Source organism: Danio rerio, chromosome 20 (genome assembly GCF_052040795.2).
Source record: "Danio rerio strain M-AB ecotype USA chromosome 20, GRCz13ab, whole genome shotgun sequence".
In the NCBI taxonomy this organism is placed as follows: domain Eukaryota; kingdom Metazoa; phylum Chordata; class Actinopteri; order Cypriniformes; family Danionidae; genus Danio; species Danio rerio.
This window is the reverse complement of record NC_141040.1, coordinates 36799031-36824931: the sequence shown is the minus strand read 5'-3', so window position 1 is coordinate 36824931 and position 25901 is coordinate 36799031. Positions and strand designations below refer to the sequence as shown.

The 25901-nt window shown below is 36.4% G+C and overlaps 2 protein-coding genes across 3 annotated transcripts in view; one reads left to right on the top strand and one right to left on the bottom strand.

Annotated features, from left to right (window-relative positions):
* si:dkey-6f10.3 overlaps positions 1-25901 on the top strand; it is a 131765-nt gene that overhangs the window by 17251 nt on the left and 88613 nt on the right. The gene's annotated exons all lie outside the window — the stretch shown is intronic.
* lratd1 (LRAT domain containing 1) lies at positions 10544-12730 on the bottom strand. 2 transcript variants are annotated; one of them, NM_200618.1, is made up of 2 exons: positions 12596-12730; positions 10544-12352 (listed from the first exon to the last, which is right to left on the bottom strand). In NM_200618.1, the coding sequence occupies exon 2, from the start codon at positions 12313-12315 to the stop codon at positions 11533-11535; it is 783 nt and encodes a 260-aa protein (NP_956912.1). In that variant the 5' UTR covers positions 12316-12352; positions 12596-12730; the 3' UTR covers positions 10544-11532. The 2 variants fall into 2 exon arrangements, with proteins under 2 accessions (NP_956912.1, XP_087152596.1); XM_087296470.1 differs by having other exon boundaries at positions 10547-12352; positions 12469-12730.

The window sequence follows — 25901 nt, the reverse complement described above, 5'->3', positions numbered from 1 at the left end:
TAAATAGTATTTGACGGGTTATTTTTCAAGATACTTCTATACAGCTTAAAGTGATATTTAAAGGCTTAATTAGGGTAACTAGGCAGGTTAGGGTAATTAGGCAAGTTATTGGATAATGATGGTTTGTTCTAATAATTTTTGTCCTTAAAATATTGCTTAAAAATTAAAAATTGCTTTTATTCTAGACGAAATAATACAAATAAGACTTTCTCCAGAAGAAGAAATAATTGACAGTTAAAGTCAGAATTATTAGCCCCCTTTTTATTTTATTTTTTATTTTTTATATATTTCCTAAATTATGTTTAACAGAGAAAGGACATTTTTACAGTATGTCTGATAATATTTTTTTCTTTTGGAGAAAGTCTTATTTGTTTTATTTCGGCTAGAATAAAAGCAGTTTTTAATTTTTTTAAAACCATTTTAAGGACAAAATTATTAGCCGCTTTAAGCTATTTTTTTTATTATTATTGTCTACACAACAAGCCATTGTTATACAATAACATGTATAGAAGTGGTATAGAATAGCTGTATAGAAGTGACTTGAATAATATCTTGTAAAATATTGTTTACTGTCATCATGGCAAATATAAAATAAATCAGTTATTAGAAATGAGTTATTAAAACTATTATGTTTAGAAATGTGTAAAATAAAAATCTTCTCTCTGTAAACAAATGGGGGGGGGGGTGGCAAAGAATGGGGCTAATAATTTAAGGGGGCTAATATTTCTGACTTCAACTGTATGTCATTTGCATATATTGCTATATATCAGATTTCTATGTGGGGCATTAGGGCAGCATATATTATAAGTAAAATGAAACTCTGTCAACAACAGTTGCCAATTAAAATAGTTGACAGATATAAATAAAATACTGGCAGATGATAATATATTAACTCTTTAGTCTAGTTAAAAGTAACACTAAAAGCCTTAAAGTGAAAAGAACTAAATTAAAGAAAAAAACTCTTTGCCCTCATTCTGAACCTGTCTGTCTGTCTGTCTTCTGTGGAATATACTTTCAACTGTTACTAAGCAGTCACAGGAGTCCTAAATAACAGTGGCCCTGTTTTATCCTGGTTTTAAGCTGCAATTTCAGTGACCCAACTGGTCAGGCAATACTGCTTCAATCTGACATTAACACAATTTTAAATGGGTTCTCTTTAAAAATCTGTCCATCACCTGTTTAGAATCAGAACTAGTGATGCCAAAATCCTCCCTTTTAAAAAGGTTTAAAAAATACCCCCCAAAAAATCAAAAACGGTTCACATTGTTGTGTTTGCTTGGAGAACTCATTTGTAATGTTTATTTCACTGAAATATAAGAAATACTAAAGAGAGAGAAAAGTGACAAAAGTGATGAATGAGGTGGATATTTACCTACAATCAACTGCTATTGTTTTTTATCATTTTTCAATGCCAAAGCTTTTTATTGCGCATGCAGCTTGTGAATGACTATTCCTTATACATTATCTCCAAAACAGTACTAAAGAATCAAAATATGTGCAGCAAACCATAAACCACCTTGGGCCCCTTAATACAGTCGGCGCAATAAGGCGCAAGACTTGTTTAGCATGATTTGTTGCCATTTTCAAAAATATTTTTAAAATAAGGTACATTGTTGGTGCGTTGCAATTTTGAGGAACTGAAATAGACTGTGCCATTGACCAACTAAAAGCTGGTCTAAAATCCAGTGTAGAGCGAATTATGCGCCTATGGGGGTCCAAACGCTTAAACATTGCTTAATTTACACAGGATGTACACCAAAACACAAATATCTTTACATATTAAAAAAATAAAGGTCTAAAATGTTACAAAAATTATTATTTTCTACATGAATACAAAAACCACTGCCTCCATGCCTTCTTTACCTCAAGACTATTTTTCAGTTTATTCATGACAGTTTGTATTTGTATAATGTTATTATTAATATTAATAATAATTACATGCATATTTATATGTAGTAATAAAACAGGTTTAGACTTGTTCACCTGATTTTGGAGACGTATGCATCATGGGGCAGAGCAATTGAACGTATGTTTGGATTTAACTATTTATTTATTAGTTTAATGGAAATTAAAACTGAATTTAGAATTAGTTTTGAAACAAATCTTTGCGCTTAACAAACAAAATTAAATACGTAGGCTGATGGATTTCTTCAGTGGAGTTTGCACAACACAGCTTTCTTATCCACAAAAGTAAATGAGTAAAGTAGAGTAAAAGTAAACTAAAGAGACCAAACAGAGGAGGCTCATTCTTTATCCTCGTGCAGATGATCTGTTTACAGTCATGTAAATAGCAAATGCGCCATGACGGTACCCGTTTTGGTGAGAACACACAAGGATAATGTTTGGTCAGTAGGTGGAGAATAGGCATTATTTTTCTAGGCCATTTGAACAGATTTGACAACATGAGTGTTTTGGTAACAATTTATAATAGTTTATAACATTTAGTAATGTATTTGTTCATGTTTGCTCATGCTAGTTAATGAAAACTATTGTTCAATGTTAGTAATTACAGTGTTGGGTTTTAATTAGGGCTGCACAATTTATTGTTTCAGCATCGATAACGCAATGTATATCATCGCAGATATTTGTAACTTTAATGAAGTCTTATTTTACATTACATTGTTAAATATCTGTATCTGTATACTGTTTGACTCTCCGAAAAAAAAAAACACAAAGAATTGTTTATTTAACTTTTTTCTTAGCTCTGTTGTAATTATTCTTGATATTTTATTTTTATACATGATTCACACCCTTACAAAAACAACCCAACCTATCAAAACCTATGATTTTTTTTTCCCAAATAGAGCTATTAAAGCCATCTGGTGAATTTGTTTTCCTATCGCAATATACAGATGTTACTACTTCAAAACGTTTTCTCTGCCGCCTTTCTTGATGCTGCTGCGAAGGTACCTACATGCGCCAGCAGCTTTTGGCCGCTGGGTGGCATTTTAACCATAGATTTTCAGCTTTGCCATTTCACAATAGGACAATAATGGCCATATTAAAGTATTACCTACTGTAAAGGTGAAGTGTATTTTTTACTGTTTATTTTTTCCGCAATTTCTGATTAATAGAGAGAAAAAAATTCAAAACATAATAGTTGGAATAACTAATTTCTAATAACTGATTTAGATTATCTTTGCCATAATGACAGTAAATTATATTTGACTAGATATTTTTCAAGACACTTCTATACAGCTTAAAGAGACATTTAAAGGCTTAACGGGGTTAATTAGGTTAACTAGGCAGGTAAGGGTAATTAGGCAAGTTATTGTATAACGATGGTTTGTTCTGTAGACTGCCGGGAAAAATGGCTTAAAGGGTCTAATAATTTTTACTCTAAAAAGTTTTTTTAAAAACTAAAAACTGCTTTTTTTCTTGCCGAAATACAACAAATAAGACTTTCTCCAGAAGAAAAAATATTATCAGACATACTGTGAAAATTTCCTTGCTCTGTTAAACATCGTTTGGGAAATATTTAAAAAAAGGAAAAAAAAAGAATCAAAGAGAGGTTAATAATTCTGACTTCAACTGTATATATCGCAGCAAAAGAAAATATTGCAATGTCAGATTTTTCAACATTGTGCAGCCCTAGTTTTAATAATGCATTAGTAAATTTTAAACTATTAATAAATGCTGTACAAGCATCTTTCATGTTAGTAAATACTAAACTAACATTATTCATTAGCAATTAACATGAATTACTTACATGTCCCATATTGTAAAGTGCTACTGCATTTTTAGTACAAAATCAGTCCTGTGGACTTTTTTTCTGATATAATAAATTACTTGTTCCTTAGAGGATGAAACACAAGGTTTGGTTTGTCCATAATTGCCGTCCCATCGCACTTCATTTAATCAAAATCACATGGGCATGAGGGGTATTTTTGGCAAATGTGTTTCTAATGTAGTTTATCAGATGTGTGCAAAAGGCTTTTTTGTTTTTTTTGCGCGCATTTTCAGAGTTTATACACATCTTGGTGTTTCTATTAAGAATTGCATATGCAATATTTCAAAATGCATAATAAATATTACGTTTCTAAAATTTGTTTTGTTTGTACAGAACATAATTATTTTTCATAAATAAATGTTGAACTATAAATAAATGCTGTACTAGATAAATACATGTCCCGTATTGTAAAGTGTTACCGCATTTTCAGGACACATGTATTTGGCTTTGCACACATCTAAAAAGATTCTAAATGAAAGCTAATAAATCAATCAATCTGAAAAGCATAATAAAGAATAGATTTGCTTTGCAGCTGATTTCATTTCTACCTTAGAGAAACAAATAATAATAATAATAATAATCATAATCATAATAATAATAATAATTAAAAATTCAGATTTTTCCTTCCTATATGACTAAAATCAACAATGCTTCACCATCACCAGCAGCTAGGAAATCTCCACATTTCCCCAAGATTCAACAACACAGGAGTCTCAGTTCACCACACAAAAGAAGCAGGCCACTTCTGATCCAAACCATAGAAAGATTGGTGAGAAATTGCTTCATATTTTTTTAAAGGAGAACTGTCATTTTTCATGAAGCAGGCTGTTTTTCCCATGCCATCGCTGTCCATGTTCACAGCATGGTACAGAGGGAGACAGCAAGAGGAGCAAACACTTCTACAGTAATTGGGTGCAGAGTGAGAACTTTGGCGTGGCCTGGCGTAAGCCAACGTGAGCTTAGTAGGAGCAGAATAAACATAAAACGGGACCGTCAGGGGTCTACAGAGACTCGCATAAGAACACAAAGCATTAACATAATAAGGCTGTTGGGGGTTGTGTAAACAATCTACCACATTGTTCTACAGGTGGCACAACATATCAAACAGCCTCCACTGGCCACCTTTGAGAGCCTTTCTTCAATCTAACATACCTGCACTCACCCAGACATGATGATCGATAAGAAAACATAAAAAAATAAAGTTTTCAGCATTTTCAAATCCAAGCCTTCGCTAGCTGCTCGCCTCGCACACTATATGTTGATTTTGTTGAGTCATTGTAGATGCTTTCTGGAACTCTGTTTGAATTTTTATCAGACAGCGCTCTTTCACAGCCAGCAGCGGTCTCTCGCTCAGAAGCGTGAAACAGAATTTGCTGAATTCTGCAATGTGGTGCATTATGCGGTGGAATTATAAAAAGAGCCTATAATATGACATGACCTAGAGTCTAATCTACTCTCTAAGGATCCCCTATACCCACTCCTGCTCTGGCCAGTTCACCGTGTCTTGACACAGTGAATTCATCTCAAATAAGCTGCAACAGTACAGAATCATTATGGATGCGCCGTAGAGATTTACATAAAACTCTGATTATCTGTATCTATGCAGAAAATATAGAGTTGAAGTCAGAATTATTAGCCCCCGTTTATTTTTCCCCCAATTTCTGTTTAATGGAGAGAGGATTTTTTCAACACATTTCTAAAAATAATAGTTTTAATAACTGATTTCTAATAACTGATTTGTTTTATCTTTGCATAAATGACAGTAAGTAATATTTGACTAGATATGTTTCAAGACACTTCTATACAGCTTAAATTGACATTTAAAGTCTTAACTAGGTTATTTAGGTTAACTAGACAGGTTAGGGTAATTAGGCAAGTTATTGTATAATGATGGTTTGTTCTGGAGATTATAAAAAAAATAGTTTTTGTATATTTTTGCACATATACAAAAATAATTTGTATATGTGCCTTCTCAAAGTCGACTGTGAATTCTTTCAATTAAGCACTTCATGTTTTGTAGGTTGATAGTTCACAGCGCATCTGTCAGGAATCCTTTTTAACGGCAACAATTTAAAACATCTTAGATTTCCCCATGGGTGATCATAAATGTCTGTTTATGATCAGTCATCTTTACATTGCTGACTCCCTCTGTCTCATCCACATTCTCTAGTGTTGTTTACTTTCTGCTCAATGTTAGCTTCATAAACTAACCTACTAGCCAACATTGCATGTTAACCTAGCTGAAAAAGCCATGCAGGTGCACTGTGACAATAAAAAAAAATGTGTAAAAATTGTGCAATCCAAAAAAATTATAGCGATCATTCTAGCACTTACTGACTTTACTTTGACTTATTAATTCGCCACAGTGGAATGAACTGCCAATTTCTCTGGCAATTGTTTTACACAGTGGATGCCCTTCTAACCGCAACCCAGTGATAGGAGTACAACCTACAATGCAGGGAAACGCAGTATCCCAATCATACACTATAGGCAATTCAGTTTAACCAATTAACCTATATCACATATCTTTGACTGTGGGGGAAACCTGAGCACCTGAACAAAACCCACTCAGATACGGGAAAAAAACTAGGGTGGTCACGATTCTGGAATTTGGTGCCAATTGGTACTAAAGTTTTAAAAACATCCATTTCCCCCTAACATTTAAGCGCTACTGAGCACGTTCTTACACGACACTGATTTCAACAGAAATACCTGTCATTGGCCCTAAAGTTCATCAGTTCACCAAACTCACCGCTGTTTACTGAGTGTAACCACAGATACAGGGACATTGGAGTGTTTTAAAGTCACATCGATCAGCTGGTTAGTGTCTATAAGCTGACATACAAGCAATCTGCTGATCAATTGCGACTTTAAAACGCTAAAGTGTCCCTGTATCTGTGGTTACAGTCAGTAAACAGCGGTGAGATCGGTGACCTGATGACCATCACAGCCAATCACAGTCATTTCGGCTCAGCAATAGAACACAATGGAAAATCAGCATTGTTTAAGAATGAGCTCAGCAGCGCTCAAACGTTAGCAGGAAATGGATGTTTTTAAAACTTCAGTATCGATTGGTACCGGATTCTGCTATTGTGCAACCCTAAGGAAAACATGCAAACTCCACACCAAAATGCCTCCTGGTCCAGCCAGGCTTTAAATCAGTGACCTTCTTGTTATAAGATAACCATACTAACCACTTAGCCACCGTGCCAACACCAAGCAAATTAGAAATAAAGCAACAAGCCTGGTTTAAAAATGTTAAGTAGAAAGTGCAGACATTGATGTCAACGAGTAAACAGTTGTCAGAAAAATATAAAGAAGTACAGTACTGATACAAGATAAAAGGTACGCATGAAAAGTAAGTAAGTGTCTGTACTTTGTAACTTCCCATTGCTGACCACAGCATTTAATAATGGAGTTTTACAAGGTAACAACCTGGTATCAATTGCATTTTAAATTGTCAGTTGCATACTGCATGACGTTTAAACCAGAAAAAAGCAAGTAATAAAGATCTCAGATGACAGCTATGATTTTTACCATGCGTTTTGGTACATTACAGCTAAATGTATGAGTACCTGGTTTTGGTGTCTTTAAATAGTCTGTTTTCTTTTGTGGCTGTGAACATCTTTGAGTCTATGAAATCAAGCCAATGAAAGGTTTTTTTCAACTTGCTATTTTTGGAAAAGCTCAAAACATTTTCAAATGTTTAAACGGAGCCTTATTTAGATTTAGGTTACATGATATGATAAACAGACGTATAAAGTACTCTAATATAGAAATATGTATATTGTTTATAACTGATATTACAGCAGGGGCTTTTCTATTCACTCTGCACTAATGTGGCACATGTCTCCTGTAAAATAATAATAATGAAAAAGCCTGTATTTTAATAATTGAACTGTTTATGGATATAAATAGTCATACACAAACTGCATGTGCTATAAGACTTTTGTTTGAAAACAATTAAAGGCAGCAGCAACAAGTTTCCAACTTATAAAATATTCCTTTGCTATTTTGATGTGAGAAGCCCCTACAAATAATTAAGTGCATGAGTGAACTCTACAAATGAATCAAACAAAGTGAACCGTTTCCGACCCTTTTGCAAACCTGTTCAACCGATTAGATCAAATGAGACTGTTCCGGCATCACCAGTTCTGCTAATAGAAAACGCATGACTTGATTGAAAATCATTTAAAAGTCAGCATATGCCATTGACACATAAGAGTTTCACTCTCTTTTCATTAATTTATTATATATTGGAGCCCGGCGATATTTAGCTGCATCTTATATTCTAGTAAAAAAAATCTATAGCGAAGCCCCTGGACCATGACAAAAACCTAAATTCCAAGGTAGTTTTTAAGTGCACCATGATTTCAGCAATATTACATGATTCTAGACAAATAATTTAACTTCACTGTGAAATGTAATTGACGAAAAGAAAATGAAGGGAAAAAAACAAAAACAAATGAGTCTGAATACTTCTCCTGAGGCCAGATTACCAGCTAGCCTGCTGGTTTAAATGAATATCCGATCAAGTCTGAGAAGGAAGCAGGATTTCTGCAGAGCGCAGATGCTATGCATAATTCTCCCTCAGCAGAAGCAAATGCATTATCATTAGTTCTTTAATCAATGTAAAAACAACAGTGCCCTCCGTTAAAGTGTCTGGATATGCATTCATCCTCTCTCTGGGCATCTAGTAAAACAATATTCAGTAGACGCAAGCCAAATGACTGGCTGAGGTTTCCCCAGTAACAGGTTACGAAGTGTGACACACAAAACAGGACAGCACACATATGGCATATCACCAAGAGGCAGACTTTGTTTCAGGCTAAAGATATTCTGTTCAGCTCATGTTGGCAACATCTACTCCCTCAGCCCAATCGCTCCTTCAATCCTGTCCTCATTCTCCACATATAGCCTGCTGCCCCACTATCCTAAATTTCCAGCTTTAGAAAAAAAGGTGTTGGTACAGGTGACAGATTGTCATGCTTAGAGGAAGGGAAAATGAGGCGCGGGGTGGGCTAGTGTCAAGGAAGGGGATTCCACAAATGGTCTAGTGAAAAAAAAAGTGGGTTACTGGGGCTGCTGGGATTGATTAACAACAATGTGGTGGAGACATGGAAATGACACACACTAGGTTCAAGAAATGAGGGCGTGGGTGTTAAATTCTGCTATTCCGTAGCCCTATTTGTCAGTACGGTGTAAATATATATGCTAACAAGGCTTTTGGTTTAGTTCTGAGTTTACAGAACCACTCCATCTTTATCTACACAAGTGTGTTTTATTATGGTGCATATTTAAAAAGCTTGGTTATGATATTTTTCTGTCATAATTTATAGAAAATGTACACAAGTCAATCTAATTTGTAAAATTTGTTTTTTTAAGGGATAGTTCACCCCAAAATTAAAATTACCTCACTATTTACTCACCCACAAGTGGTTTCAAACCTTTAAGAGGTTCTTTCTTCTGTTAAACACAAAATAAGTTGTCTGAAGGAGGCAGAAAAACTCATTAATTCACAATCTTATAAAGGTTTGAAATAATGAGCCTAATTTAAACAGAAAAGAGGCAAATTTGCACTAAAATGGAAGATAATTCGTTGGAAAAACACCCAATGCTACACTTTCAGCTCATTAATTAGCCTGGTTGGACTGGATTTAGCCATGTAAAAAGTGTAATTCACCCCCAAGCTTGTAACATTTACTGTGAACTCATCTGACAGTTGGTGAGTATTATATCCCAAGCCTTTAGAAACCTGCCCTACTTGTTTTCATTCATCTGTACAATCACCCGCTTTCCATATTAACGGCTCAAACTGGCACACCTGACAAAACATGTTGCGAGTGATGAGGACTTGTGATTAACATTGTGACCTGGAAAAGAGGTGCACAAAGAGAATAGGCCATAAGGGGTGTATGTGTGGAATGAATACAAATGTTGAACGCACACTAGAGGAACTAGCCTGGTAAATATTTCAGCATGGGTGAAATTTTAGAACCGATTCTCTCTGGCTGCAACGTATAAATCAATGCACAACTCACAGCTACATTGTTGAACCGCAGCACAAAAGCGAAGCCTGTATAGTGGACTTCAGCTTTGCAAGAGATACATACCGATTTTCAGAATGACTTGTTAGTGTTGGCCAGCACAGATTTTGTAAAGGGTCCAGCAACACAGACCTGTGGGCCAATCAAGCCCCACTGAACATAAAGCATAAATGATCCCAACTGCAGCCTACAGCCTCTAATAGGAAAACAAACAGAGCATGACCATATTTACTGCTGCTACAGTGTCTATTCACACACATATACACAGCTCTCCTATTACTCAATGCAAACCTTGCAGCAAAAAATGGAGACTGCAGTTAATTTGAATGTATGGTTTTTGTAGCACAAGCAGTGCAGCTGTAAAGTTGAAATGTATAATTACAGTTACATAGAGCAAGTAGCCTGTAGAATTAAATACCTTAGAGGCAGTTAAAAAATAAAAAATAAGAAGATAATGTCTCCTAAGAGTAACATTGGTGATTATCAACAATAACAAGTCTGGAACAAAAGGACGATGTCTCCATGCATCAGCAGCTGCCCATAAGGCATACTAATGCAGCAATGATAACAAACGACCGCCTTACTGGCGGAAATAAATCCTTCAAAATCAAATGAAGGGATGGTCGATGCTGTGAACAATACAGAAGGCTGATGTGTTGAATTACAATGCATCTGTCTCGCGTGAGTTTGCCTCAGCCAGCACGTGCTCGCTTATGGCATTATACACTGGCAAAACAGTATGCAAAGAAGTATGCTGGAGACCAACGCATTTTTCATAGGGCAATCTACGTTTATTTAAATAAAAACAGTTTTTTAAACGTACTAACTGAAATACAAAAATATGGACTCCAAAAACAGAAGAATGTTCGCTGCATTTGTTGGTAACAGAATGAAAACAAAGGCTCGTGTGTTGTCGCCTGTAGGGGCTTAGAGGAACTAATGCAGCTGGACAGATGCGCAATACCAGAGCTCCACGTTTAATATTATTAAAGCTCTCGAGTTCAGTCAAATAAGATACATGTGGCAAGTTGTTTCACAATTATTCCTTTAAACTAATTAAAGTGTTTAGGTTACCAGTATTCGTTTTATCAAGTTATGAGCAAGAAGTGAAACCAGTTTCACCAATTATCCACCATTCAACTAGTATTTTCCTGCAAACCAATTATTCCTAACGATACACAATTTCCATTTGTGGATCTGTGTTTCAGATAACTATGCAGTTTGCTTAGTAACCATTTATTAGACCGATTTTAACCAGTTTCCATTAGGCCTTATATCTCAGTTGTCTTAATAACATTTGCTTTTCACTGGTCATATGTTATGACTAGTCGAAGAGATGGTTTCAATCACTAGTATGACTACAGATTTTGCTAACAACTGGAATAGGCACTAGAACATATAAGAATAGTAGTATTAAACACAACATATTAGTTATAAGGAGTAAATGTCAAAACGGCTTGCCACAGACATGAACGCGTCGTGGTCACCATCTGCCGCAGCAGGGCTCGGGTGCGAATTTGAGAGGGGCTGAGGTTCATGGGCGATATCTGTGATGAGGGCTCACCTTATGGTTTATCTTTTTCCTTTTTAAAGGTACTGGGTGACTTTAGTGGGGCCATCGGTTCTCACAGCACAACCAAAAGGGGCGTTGTCTTTGCCAAAACATGTTCACACAAATACGCAACAACCCTCCCAAAGTCCTGAAACGAAGGTATAGGCAGCCCTTGCTCAAGGCATGCAGAGAGTCCCAAGCGCTCATTCCTTGCCGGTCACCAGCGACAGCTCCTTCAGGATGCCGCTGGCGTCCACGCGCCGTCTCTCGCGTATCATCTCCTCCAGGCTGCGGAACATGAGCGTGTGCGCGGTGCTCTCGGACAGGTGCACCTTCAGAAAGTAGCGCTGCTCGACGGAGTGCACCTCCCCGCCCGCTTTAAACTCCCGCTTGCCGAAACGGCACCAGGCTGCGAAACTTTCCGAGTTCGTCCAGCAAATCTCGCCACTGCTGAGCCCCACGTGCCCGCTCGCGTTCTGCATCACTAAATCAGCGGGCAGCGGCCGGTAGCGGTACCGATTGTTCACTATCCTAGCCTGCCGACCGCAGCTGATCTCAAACAAGCTGTCCTTGCGAATCTCCCCCTTGTAAAGGTGAATAACCTGGTCCTCCCCTTCGAAGATCGCCCAGTGCGGGGGTTGTGCGTTGGCCACTAACTCCAGTAGATCCCCTGGTTTGCACATGGTCAATAAAGTTTTCACCGAATAAACATTCAGGTCCTCGTTTTCTCGCAGTTTGGAGTAAATACATTCCTGGCAGCAGAAAGCCGTGTACTCGATTTCGTTGCGCGCAACCGGACCGTCTTTGCTCGGGCTGTTGTTGTCTTTAAAGCTGTCCGACTGCGATCGATCATCCAGCTCTTCCTCCTCATCGGAAAAGAAATACGCCACGCCAACACGTAACTCGTCCTTCTCGATGCCCGATGGATCCCCGGTGGGTAGCTCGCTGTAGTTCAGGTGGGTGATCCGGTCCAGTTGGTTTCCCATCAATAACAGGGCAGAGGAGAGACATGGAATACTGCTTCTGAAATACAAAAGGGTTATGTGAGTGTCACACTAGAAATAGTCTGACGCGCTCGAAAACGCCGTCTGGGTAAACAGCCATAGTAGTCACCTCACAACACAATGAACCACGCGCACCTGGCTGCGTAAACAAGCCAGTCGCGCAGAGCGCAAGCACAAAGAGGCAGAGGGCGAGTCGATGTTGCACTGCTCGCGGAGATCTCGTTAACAAGTTCACAACACAACACCTCGAGTGACCGCATACCTGCGTATTTCCCCAGGACTATGGCTAATGGTCCTTTCTCTCCATCGGTGCTTGTGCTGTGTGTATTCCGCAAGGTCTCCAAAACAGACGCGCTTTCCTCCCCCTCGCGTGTCCTCCAAGGTACACTGGATTCTCGAATACTTTGCACCGCCGCACTTTAAATAGTCTAGAAAACTCCGCCCCGACCAGCAGAACCTGCCCTCCAGATGGCGATTGGTTCAGAGCCCTCATGAAAAACTTAAACCTCTGCTTAGAGGCTTGTAATATTACAGCTGTTTGTGTTGTTCACATCCTTCAAGACTGAAAAGCTTTGGCAGATTTGTCAAATAGTCTACAACAGTAGTAAATCTAGCCTTCAGATATACACTGAAAAAAAATATTCAAAGATGATTCCTTGCATTTACTAAAAGTCTTTATGTTAAGTGGTTGTAAACAGTTTATTTGGGCTGAATTTAAACAAACGGATGAACATTAGGAAATTTAATTTGTTTGTTTCAATTCAACATAAATTGTTTGCAATGTTTTTTTGTTAGGTTTGCAGCGTTATTTGATTTGAGAATGATGATCAGCTTTGTGAAACATGTTAAAGCTTATTTGTGGTGAAAACTATCAATTAATGTTATTTTACATATTCAGTAGGTCTACATGGTTTATTTTTTGTTTATACAATTTTTACTAGTTCTTTAGTTCATATATTGTAAAAAATAAAAAAAAAATAAAAAAAAAACTTTACTTCGTTTAGTCTTAAATTTCCATGACAGTAAAAATATAAAATTAGGTAAAGAAAAACAAAAAATGTAAACGTATCACAATGTTGACAGGGAGAGACAGTGTGGGTTTGTGTTAGTTGAGGTTTACCCATGTTAATGAATATACAGTATTGTAAAGTGTAACCCATTTATGAATTGACCTGTTTTTTGCTGTTAAAGGTTATAGTGCCACAAATCATCCATTTAAACTGAGTTTAACTTACAACCGACCTAGAATTTTCCTTTAACATGCTTTGAATTTATGATATATAGTGTTTTCCTGCTATCTGTGGACCTCAGGATTCTTCATTCCTCTCCCTCACACATACAGTTGAAGCCAGAATTATATAAATATTATTAGTGATTGAATTATTAGACCCCCTGTTTATTTTTTCCCCAATTTCTGGTAAACGGAAAAATATTTTTTCAACACATTTCTAAACATGTTAGTTTTAATAACTAATTTCTAATAACCGATTTATTTTATCTTTGCTATAAATAATATTTTACTGGATATTTTTCAAGACACTTCTATACAGCTATCAAAAACAGTTTTATTTATTTAAAAGACTATCAAAAAATATAGCTTAATGGGGCTAGTAATTTTGCCCTTAAAACGATTTTTCAAAAATTAAAAACTGAAATAAAACAAATAAGACTTTCTCCAGAAGAAAAAATATTATCAGAAATACTGTGAAAAATTTCTTGCTCTGTTAAACATAATTTGAGAAATATTTAAAAAAGAAAAAATGCAAAGGGGGTTTAATAATTTTGATTTCAACTGTAGATAACAGAGAACCAGCTGTCATGAGGCTTGGACAGTCAAGTGACTGAGTAATTCCTTGCAGCATCATCCAGCCATTCATAATCAAGAGTTTGCTGAAATGGAATCCCAGCCCTTGTGCACAAACACACACACACACACACACACACACACACACACGCACGCACACACACACACACACACACACACGCACACAAACACACACACACACACACACACACACACACACACACACACACAAACACAGTATTGGCACACGTGCAAGACTTTCTCACTATAATATGCCGTATGCCACACAGACACACACACAAACAAGACACTCAAGTGGCAGGCTGGAAGTTGGAATGATTTAGATTATAATTATTCTGCAAAGACAGATCCAATTACCACCTATGAAATGGATTACCCTTGTGTCTCAGTAATATACCCATCTGTGGTTATGTAGTCTGCATTTGTGTTTAATATGTATAGACGCTCTACCTATCTGTGAGATGGCGAGAGAGAGAGAGAGAGATAATCTATTTGAAAGGCAGATGCAGAGGACCCTGAAAGAATCTTGATGCTTTGGCACACACACACACACATATACATACACTCTCAGGTACGCAGCGTACGTCAAGAGACTTACCTAGGTGTCAAGTGTGTGAATGCTTGCGATGCATGTGTGAGAGAGTGACAGAAAAGAAATGGAAGAGAAGGATGTGAGGGAAATAATGGAGGGACAACACAATATCCAGAGGATTTTTGCACTTTTCCTGGAAATGCAGAGATGGGCCGTATTTGCAGTAAACAGGCAAGCTGTAATCATATAAGAACACCAGGGAAAACAAGTCAAGCACGAACAAAGGAGAGCAGGAAAGAGGGATGAGAGGAGCGAAGGAATGGAAACCAGGAGAAAAATGGCTTTTGGTAACAATGACCATGTGGCAGTCTTGTATTCAATATATCCAGCTGAAGGCTTAGGCTTTGAGAAAGCAGTATTTTATGGGCTTCATATAAAACGCTGCCAAGATAACTAATCATTCTCCCTATAATGTTATGAGTTTAGCAGTTGGTGTATGTAAACCCTCTGTGCATGAATACAGATAAACACACTTAAATCTGTCTTATCCTCTAGCAGGTATATAGAGGTTTTACCTGAAGAGTTTCTATTTTGTGTTTATTATGCCATAGAAAAGGGCAAACATTGTAATATACACAGTGGGGACTAAAAGCTTGAGACTATATTGAAAAGCTCAGATTTAGTGTTTCATTTAAACTTAAAAAAAAAAAAAAACAGAGAACATTTTAGTAAAAAAACAACAACATATATATATATATATATATATATATATATATATATATATATATATATATATATATATATATATATATATATATATATATATATATAATTATTAATATATTATATAATTATACAATTATTATTTAAAGTTCTGGTTTATTTTTACATCATTTATCAAATTTCTGAGATTGTGTGACTCTTTGTTAGAGCTGCGATGTCAAAACCTGCAAGACTTCTCTCAAGATGTTCCCTTGGGTTTCATTCTGGGGCTTTCCAATTCATGAGTAAAATAAGGTCTGTGCTTAAAATAACTTGACCAGCTCTCTGGGCACATACACGTTTTCCATCACAACGTTTATCTTTGAAAGAAGTCAAGAAGCAATGACATTGTCCTGTGAAATAATGTCAAGAAATTTTTGTTGTAGTTCTCCTTGCAATCATACCATTCATTAATTTATTCACTTTCTGTTTTTGGCTTAGTCCCTTTATTAATCTGGGGTAGCCACAGAGGAATGAACCGCCAACTTATAGCATATGTTTTATGCAGCAGATGCCCTTCCAACTGGGAAACATCCATACACACTCACACACATAAACTACGGCTAATTTAGCTTACCCAATTCACCTATAGCGCATATCTTTGGACTGTGGGGAAAACCGGAGCACCTGGAGAACATGCAAACTCCACACAGAATTGCCAACTGACCCAGCCGAGGCTCGAACCAGCGACCTTCTTGCTGTGAGGCGATCGTGCTACCCACTGAAACCGTGACACTGCAGTCATACCATGCACTGTAAAAATGCAGGGTTCCAAACAATTCATTCATGTTGCCCCAACACAAATCAATTGAGTTAACATAATTTTAAATGGATTGAACATGATAATAATAATAATAATAATAATAATAATAATAAAACTTAAAAAAATAAATAATATATTTTCTCTATAACGCTTTTTCTAAAACCTAAAACGCTTAAAAGAATGTAAAAACAACAAAGCACAGTAAAACAATAAAAAATATCTGCAAAAAACACAGTAAGAATAAAAGATATCACAAATTAAAAACATTCCTAAAAAGATGAGTTTTAAGTAGCATCTTAAACCATCCAAAGAACATAAAACAATTAAGTTTAACAAAACATTCATTCTTTCATTTTCTTTTTGGCTTAGTCCGTTCATTAATCAAGGGTCGCCACAGTGGAATGAACAGCCGTTTCACAAAACAAATCTCCAAAATTGAGTTATTTCAGCTCATTTTAAAATAAGTAGTTTGATAAAGCAAAGATTCAAACTACTTATTACTTCAAAACATTATTACTTTATTCATTGAATTGTAAATACATTTACAGTATTTTAACCAAAATTTTGCACTGCTTTTTTATTTAAATTATTATTATTGTTGTTATTTTAGTCTTTAATTTTCTGAATGATTTTGTTTTTACAATATTGTTAAGCTTTTTAAATATTAATAATAAAAACAATACGTTTGATGTTGGTGACAAAATGAACTTGTATGAGTGCTCTCTGGCGCCCTCGCGCAAGCGCAATTCAAACATTGGCTGTTTGTTTTTGACGTGATCACTGAGGTTGACTGGATGCAACGAACGGGGGTAAATTACCAAAACAAATACACAGAATATATAATTTGTGTGCATAAATACCTGTTTCCTACCGGTACTTATGTTTACTACCAAATGTAAAACTAGTTTTAGCCAGGCCTATTTGTTGTTGTCAGTTTCTTGTTAAATTATTACACATGCTAGTTTAAGTACGTAACGTTAGGCCTACATTGCGTTAAATTTTCCTCAGTTGTTTTTCCCAATTCATTTACACATTAATGAAGTTACCCTTAAACCTTTCTCTCCTCAGAACATTCAGTACACTACCTGTGTTTCTTGGATAATCTCACATGGTCCACTGAGCAGCACCAAAATGTAAGATTTTACTTTTCAACTTTGTTTATAAACAATTCAAATGGTGTCCATTGGGCCTTACGCACAATTATAAATGTATATAAATTTTTTATTAACACTTGACTTCTTATGTTTTTATTTTGCCAGTGTAGCATTGTGAGTAGCCTGATCATGTGTTTGACTGAAAGGATCATTAAGCTATTTAAACTGGTCAAAACTTACCATTCTAAACCAAAGCATATGAAAAATGATTAGAATTCATATGACTTTATATAACAAAATTCAAAGAAATTATTCAGAATAATTCTCAAATTGTAATGAAATACAAAGATACACAAAAATGTCAGTTTACAATTTTTTTAGTTAATTTCACAAATAAATAAGAAGAAACAACCAATTTATTAAAACTTAAAATCCTAACAGAAAAAATGTAAATAATGTTTTTACAGTACATTTTACAGTAAATTAAATCTGTAAATTAAATACTGTTTCTAGTAAAAAATCTCAGATCTTTAGATTTTACCATAGCAATTTAACGAAAGAAAAATAGCTTTAGTATGGTAGCTGAGGATAGGGAATTCCAAACCATATGTCCCATCCTGCCAAGAGCCCTTATATTCTCCTGCATGTTCAAAAAAGCATGCATTCATCATTGTGTCCTTAACTCACTTTAACAGATTTTTTCATACGTCGAGTCGTTTCACAGACCCTCAAGAGGGAATATTAATTAGGATCCTACTAGGAATAGTGTTACTATCTGGAAAGTTTTACATGGAACATCCAAGGGTAAGATCTGACCTAAAAATATCCCTCCGCTCCTAAATTCTGACGCACACAACAATAACACTGCCCGTCAGTCTCTTTCCGTCACAGTGAGTCACGGGTACTGAGTGCAGCGGGTCAGCTTTCCAAACCGTTCCTGCGCTTGAAGGGCCCTGACCTTGCTTTAGACTACCATACGAGTTCAGCTTCTATGCCAAAATGACAATTTAATCCACTCTCTCAGAGGGCACAGAGGATACTTTTTTTAGGCCTGCAAGAAAGAGTTGTTTCTGAGATGGCATTATAGATTGTGTTCCCTCATCGGGTGAAGAGAGGATATTGACAATTCTTTCACACATTTCCCTTATGGGCCTTTTGTAGAACTCCCACAACACAGTGCTATTGATGGAGCAGCTCACTGACAGTTCATTCTCCTCTTCTCTGCTTTCAGCGCTGCCATCCTTACTCACCCCCACTTTTTTCCACACTTCGATACTATTAGTAGGCCGTGCTCCCTGTGCCTTTATCTGAGAGGAGAGCGCTCTCAACCCTACTCCCTATCACTGGGCAAATAACTATTATCAGGACGGGTTTCCTGTTATGGGCCAGCTGCCTTCTGTGGCATTTCATATGAGGTTTTTCTAAAACTTTATAGTGCTCTGGCCTTGTACTGCCATATCCTGTCCTGCTGCGCGTCTAACCCTGAGATGTGTGCTTATCTGCCACTGGACCCATTAGAAAGCCTGGTGAGGAACTAATGAAAAGCGAGAGTTCAAAATGACTGGTCATTCGGAGAGAATGAGCTAATAACTGGCTGTCAGACAGAAGGGTTAATGCCGAGGCTGAGGTGGTGCGGGGAGGTTTAGCAGATGGACGTTTTCTTATGAGAAAGTATGTCAGACTAACAGAAGCTGTTAAATTATAAGCTTTGGGTTGAGGCCGCTCCGATGATTAAATACATTTTCATGTCATCTGCCAAATGGAAAGTGTCTGAGGAAAAACAGCAAGATGGCATTTTAAGCGATCCAGCTGAGCTGGAGCTTTTTGGATGGTGAAGAGCAAACGACTTGACTAAGCCATGACAGGAACTGGTAATTGGTGTTTTCTGTTGGGCTTTTCAGCAATAATTATATTGCCGGTTGTTGGTCAATGCACTTGTTTACCTTCAGTCAGTAGACAGTGTTTTTCTCTGACACCTGTCTGGACTTTTTAACGTGAAGACATGCAAGCTCTGGTCGAGGTGCATCGAGAATCAGCTGCTTCTTCCATTTATTTGGCAGGGTTTCAGAATACAATTCAGAGTGCCATTTACATTTCAGTTAAACTTTTGGATTTTAATAGAAGTCATATTAAAGAAAGTGTAAATAGGGGAAAGCAAGTAGTTTCTGGTTTTCTCTAAAGCAATTAAGAGATGTTTCTTATTATACAAAAGTGTTTATAATAATAGTAATAAAAAAAATAATAATAACAACCATTATTACATTTTTAATATTAATATACATTTTATTATTCATTCATTTGCTTTATGGCTTAGTCACTTTATTAATCAGGGGTCAAGAAGGAAGAAGGGTGCTGGTTTGAGTCCCGGCTGGGTCAGGTGGCATTTCTGTGTGAAGATTGTATTTTCCCCATGTTGGCGTGGGTTTCCTCTGGGCCTTCGGTTTTACCCCACAGTCCAAAGACATGCAGTATAGGTAAATTGAATCAACTTAATTGATTGTAGTGCGAGTGTGTGTAAATGAGATTGTATGAGTGTTTCCCAGTACTGGGTTGCAGCTGGAAGAGAATTCGCTACATCAAATGTGCTGGAATAGTTGGAGGTTTTTTCCACTGTGGCGGCCCCTGAAATAGAGACTCAGCCGAAAGAAAATGAATGAATAAACCCAAATTCTGCACTAACAAAAATTAGCGTAAAGGTTTTAAAAATTCTTTTCATTTTTAATTATCATCGTAAAATCATTTTTGTGATTTCCATTTTTTTTTACTTTTTAGAAATAATCATTAAAATAATACTTTTGATGTTGGTGTAAAGAAGAAGAAAATGTATGAGTGCTCTCTGGTGCCCTCGCGCATCTGCTTGTGTATGCAAGAGCGATTTTAAGTAGTAACGTCTGTTTTTCTTCACATAACAAAAACTAAATTTGAATGTGCTAGTAATGGTGGGTTAAAATGCTGAAAGAAATACACAGTACATATACTTTTGTGTACTTAAATACCTGTTTTCCTGTGAAAATGTCAGTTTAATGTCTGTTTCAAATGCCATAGTAGCTAACAGTAACATTATATAGATTATGATTACTATTTGCTTGTTTTTTTGAATTACATATAGTGTATTGTATTAGATTTATTTCAACTTATTTACAGATTAATAAAGCCAGCTTTTCAACAGCTATATCACCCTGCAGCTCGGTTACTCACTGAAGCTAAGCAGGGCTGAGCCTGGTCAGTACCTGCATAGGAGACCACATGGGAAAACTAGGCTGCTGTTGGAATTGGTGTTAGAGAGGCCAGCAAGGGGCGCTCAACCAGTGGTCTGTGTGAGTCCTAATGCCTCAGTATAGTGAAGGGGACACCATTCTGTCAGCTGTCTTTCGTATGACACGTTAAACCGAGGTCCCGACTCTCTGTGGTCAAAAATCCCATGGCACTTCTCGTAAAGATTAGGGGTGTAACCCCGGTGTCCTGGACAAATTCCCTCCATCGGCCCTTACCCATCTTGGCCTCCCTATTATCCCCATTCACTGAATTGGCTCTATCAATGTCTCTCCACTCCTTCTATAGCTTCTATAGCTGTTGTGTGGTGAGCGCAAAATGATAAGCGTGTTTATATATATATATATATATATATATATATATATATATATATATATATATATATATATATATATATATATATATATATATATATATATATATATGTGTGTGTGTGTGTGTGTGTGTGTGTGTGTGTATATATATATATATTATATATATTATATATATTATACACTCACACACACACACACACACACACACAAACATATATATATATATATATATATATATATATATATATATATATATATATATATATATATATATATATATATATATATATATATATATATATATATATATATATATTAGGGCTGTGCAATTAATCAAATTTCGATTTCGATTTTGGCTTCTATCGAATATGAAAAACCATTAATTGAGATAAACGATTATTGCATCATATCCCGCCCCCTTTCCAGCTGTACACATTTGTTGCTCGTAAAAACGCAAAAGACCGCATGCTTAATGTGAAAGTCAGAAGCATGCGGTCAGCATTCGGTCTCATTCGCATACTGAGACGAGCAGAACACACACATCTAAAGTCATCTTAACATGATCGCTTTTATGGTCAAATAGGTGTCAAAACGCGGTGTTTAGTGATTATTTATATTAACCCTCATTTGTGTAATAAACAAACGAGTTGAGAATCCAAAGACACGTGAAAGAGAAACCATTAAAGTGACACCACACAATACTGTAGCTGCGCCCTGTTTTTATCATTAATTAAGCAACAAAAGGAGAAAATCCCTTACTGCTCATGACTGAAGGACTTTTGTAGCAAAAGTGTTTTTCCTACAGTGAAGATGCTTAAAGCACAGTTTGTTTCATATTTTTATTCTATTGTATTTATTTCTCTTTCCTTTGCAGAGTGGAAAACAACTATAAAGCAACCCTTTTCCTCCTCAATTTCTGTTTAATGGAAAGACTTCATAACACAATAGTTTTAATAACTCATTTCTAATAACTGATTTATTTTATCTTTGCCTTGATGACAGTACATAATATTTTACTAAATATTTTTCAAAATACAAGCATTCAGATTCAAAGTGCGATTCAAAGGCTTAATTAGTTTCTGTTTTGATTAGTTTGATTAGATTAGTTTCTTCTGCAAACAATCAAAAATATATATTGCTTAAGGGCGCTAATATTACAGGGTTTCAAAATTTATACTAGCCAAAATAAAACAAATAAGGAAGGAACTCCTGAGGAAATACTGTTAAAATTTCTGAATCTGTTGAACGTCATTTGGGAAATATTTATTTTAAAAAAATTCTCAGGAGCGCTAATAATTTTGACATCAACTGATAATCGTTTTGAATAATCGTGATTACAATAATGACCAAAATAATCGTATTTATAATTTTTCCCAAAATCGAGCAGCCCTAATATATATATGAATCCAGTCTAATACACACTGTTACTCTTGTTATTGTTTCATTATTCTGCCGGTGTAGTATTGTGAACAACCCCAGAAGGTGCCTCCGGGAACCTTTTATTTTTAAAGAGTAGATAAATAGACAGATTGATAGATATGTAGATGTTATATTGAATATTGCAGGAATGATGTTAAAACTGTGTAGACTAAGGATGCGTTCACACATAGAGGGATAAGTTCAGTTAATACAAACTCTTGTGGGATTGCACTGCTAGTGGAATACATTTAAAATACTGTGAACACTGCGTTCCTAGGTCTGCATCAAAAAAGCGAAACGGGCCTTTGAAATGATGGTCAAATCTTGGAGTGAATTTAAATATGCATCCATCACAATATTGTCCTTTACAGGTCAGTACTACACTAAAAAATCTGAAGTTTTAATCTTAGTTATCATTAAATGGTTCCTCAACTCAAAAAAAAAGCCAAAAAGAGTTCACTGTCACATTCATGCTCATCTGGGTTTTTAAAAATAAACACCATGATTTTTCCCAGACTAGGGTTGTATTTTGTTGTCAGCTGAACACATGGGAGGAAATGCAGGCAGATCGGCACATTCTATTTCCTCTGACAACATAACAGCCCGTGCCCCCCCTTCATCGTTCAAAACCAGTTTGCTCCTGTTGTTTATTCTTCCACAACCCCTGACAGACGCGTTGATCCCCTGTTCTCAGATCAGAGAGCGTCTGTGTTAGACTCTCTGGAGGGGAAGCTGTTAGTGTGTGCTAAAGTGTCAGCCTCGTGACATGTTCAGAGATGAGCAAAGTTAACAATTAAATGCCGCTAAATGCAGTTCTTTGTTATTCTGGATCTGTTTGTAACCCATTTTGGTGTTCCACAAAGTTAATGCTTAACTTGTGTCTGGTTAAACAAAAGGTTGCCTGAGTTCTGCATTCCCAGCAGCTGTGAGTGCTGTTTTTTAGGTTAGATGTTTGACAGCGAAAAGTGCTGCTCTGTACAATTTGACCGTGAGATCATTACATTTAATTTAGCGTATGTAGAACCTGGTCCACTGTGTCTATGTATAATTTAGGTCATAGAGACTCACCTCAAGACATGTATCATTGTTGCATCTTCTACTGCTTCCAATACTCTCTAGACCCTCTTAAATGCGTATGCAGTACCTGAGGGATCTCATTATGTGTAGGCCATTTCTTTGATGAGGGCTTTGGAGATCCGTTAAAAACACTTCTAATCCACCAAGACATGGCTGGAAGATGTCATTCAGATGTGATGTTTTCAAAATGTTGTGATTGTGCCGATAAATTTGATCCTTGAGATGTGAATCATCCTTGGTGATTCTTCGCATAAAGTCGCCATTGTGATCGTTTGTTTGCAGTGAGTCCCTGAGAATCTCTCAAGGTCTGTTACATCACTAGCTTTACTTTTTCCTGTACTCATGTGAACCTCAATTATTAATATGTTTAATAGGAATGCTATATAGAACATCCATCCGTCCGATTCTATCATTTGTTTTGTGTTTATAGCTATCTCTAGCTTTCATTATATGTATTTATCTGCCCATTATTCTACAAGACTATCGCTTATTTGGTCGTTCCATCCATCCATGGGAACCTATAGCGGTTACCAGCATCAGAACCATCATAGTAATCTGGAAAAAAATAGAAAAGAAAACATTCATAGAAAGGAACAGGGGTCATGAAAAGGCCGGTCATGCAGGCATATGACTGTGCTTTAAAAACATTGGCTCAAACCTCAAACTAGAAAGTAGATGCCATGCTGTGACTCTGAATCGCTGCCTGCATTTGCTGTAGCCATAAAAACCTTGCACTATACGCTTGAGACAGCCTGGGCCGAACAACATAAAAAAATTGATTTAAACATTATAAAAACCTCCAGACTTTAAATATGGTTATAAGTAAACTTCAATATGATATTCTATTAGCTTTTTTAGCTTTAGATCTTTGTAATTCCATTTGCAAAGAAGGAAAATACTTCTTCCGTGTTATTTGTGATGATATAAAACACTGTTAGCTCAAAACGCTCAAAATATGTGCTTGTTCCATCTGTGATGGGAGTGATGCCTAATGAAAAATAATCTGCACCATAATTACAACGGAATGCAATGAAAGGTACCATATGTTAAAGTTGATTAATAACTCTGCAAGATAACTAAGAGTTCTTTATGATGTATTTTTTTTTGTAAATATCTTGCACAGGTGGTTAATTAAACATGCTTTAGAAAATGCTTGTGACATATTTGTCATGAATGTGGGTGCATTGCACCATGAAAGCTAAACGCTAATCTCTGCTTTTAATCATGTATTTCAATGATTTTGTGTGTGTGCGTGTGTGCGTGCGTGCGTGCGTGTGCGCTTGTGTGCGTGTGTGTGTCTGTGTGTGTCTGTGTGTCTGTGTGTGTCTGTGTGTGTCTGTGTGTGTCTGTGTGTGTGTGTGTGTGTGTGTGTGTGTGTGTGTGTGTGTGTGTGTGTGTGTGTGTGTCTGTGTCTGTGTGTGTGTGTTTGTGTGTGTGTGCGTGCATGCGCGCGCTGATTATCAAAATCAGCTTCAGCATGATTCAAATACAATTTTGATTAGAGGGGATTTCGTATACCTCTTCTTATCCAATTGATTGATTGATTGACAAAACTGTTGAGTAGTGGTTTTCCAAAAGTGGGGGGTCATAGGACAATGGCAAGAGGGACTCTTTGTGATTTCAGAAGTCAAATAAATGTGTAATAAACTATTAGAATTAGACTAGATTATTAGAATATACTTGTGCTGAAAACATTGTGTCCACCAGTTTCTTTATTCAAGGTTATTATTAAATTAAACAAATTAATAAACGATTATAAAAATGATATGGCTGTTAGACTGTAGCACATTTTTGTGTCGTCAATATGCTTGTTTTTATACATGCCTATTGTTGTATGAGCAACGTTTGCGTATTTATAACCACCTAAGGGGAATTTGGTGGTCATGAAACACTGGCATTGGTATTTTAAGGGTCGTGGGCTGAAAAGTCTGGGAACCCCTGCAGTAGAGTGAAGTACAATGGCATAATAACATGAGGTGAATGACCAGTCTTTATGACATGAAATGTTTTTATTAAATTCTCTTTCCACAAGGAGCAGAAAAATGTCCCATCAGGCCTCTCAGACACAGAGGAGTCGTTTTGGCCGTGTGAATGAGCAATTTTACTGCTTGATAAAAATGAACAGCACAGCACAAAGCGTGGTGTTATCACGGTTTCCTAATTAGGATCTAATATTGATATAGATATTACGCTTGCTTTTTAAAACAAATAAAACAAGCCATAGTACAAGTAATTCTATTTATTTGTGCAATGTGAATCAAAAGATCATGTAAACACACTGGTCAGATTCATCAGAATGATTTCATCCTACATACAGTAATACATGTATAATCATAGCCACTGATTTACTCCAATACCCACCCCACTAACACACACACACACACACACACACACACACACACACACACACACACGTTATTCCAGGTGCTTCGTTTTTACCTCAGGCTTACTCTTGGAAGCTCCATATTTAAAGTGCTCCTGGGATGTACATGACAAAAATAATCTACAA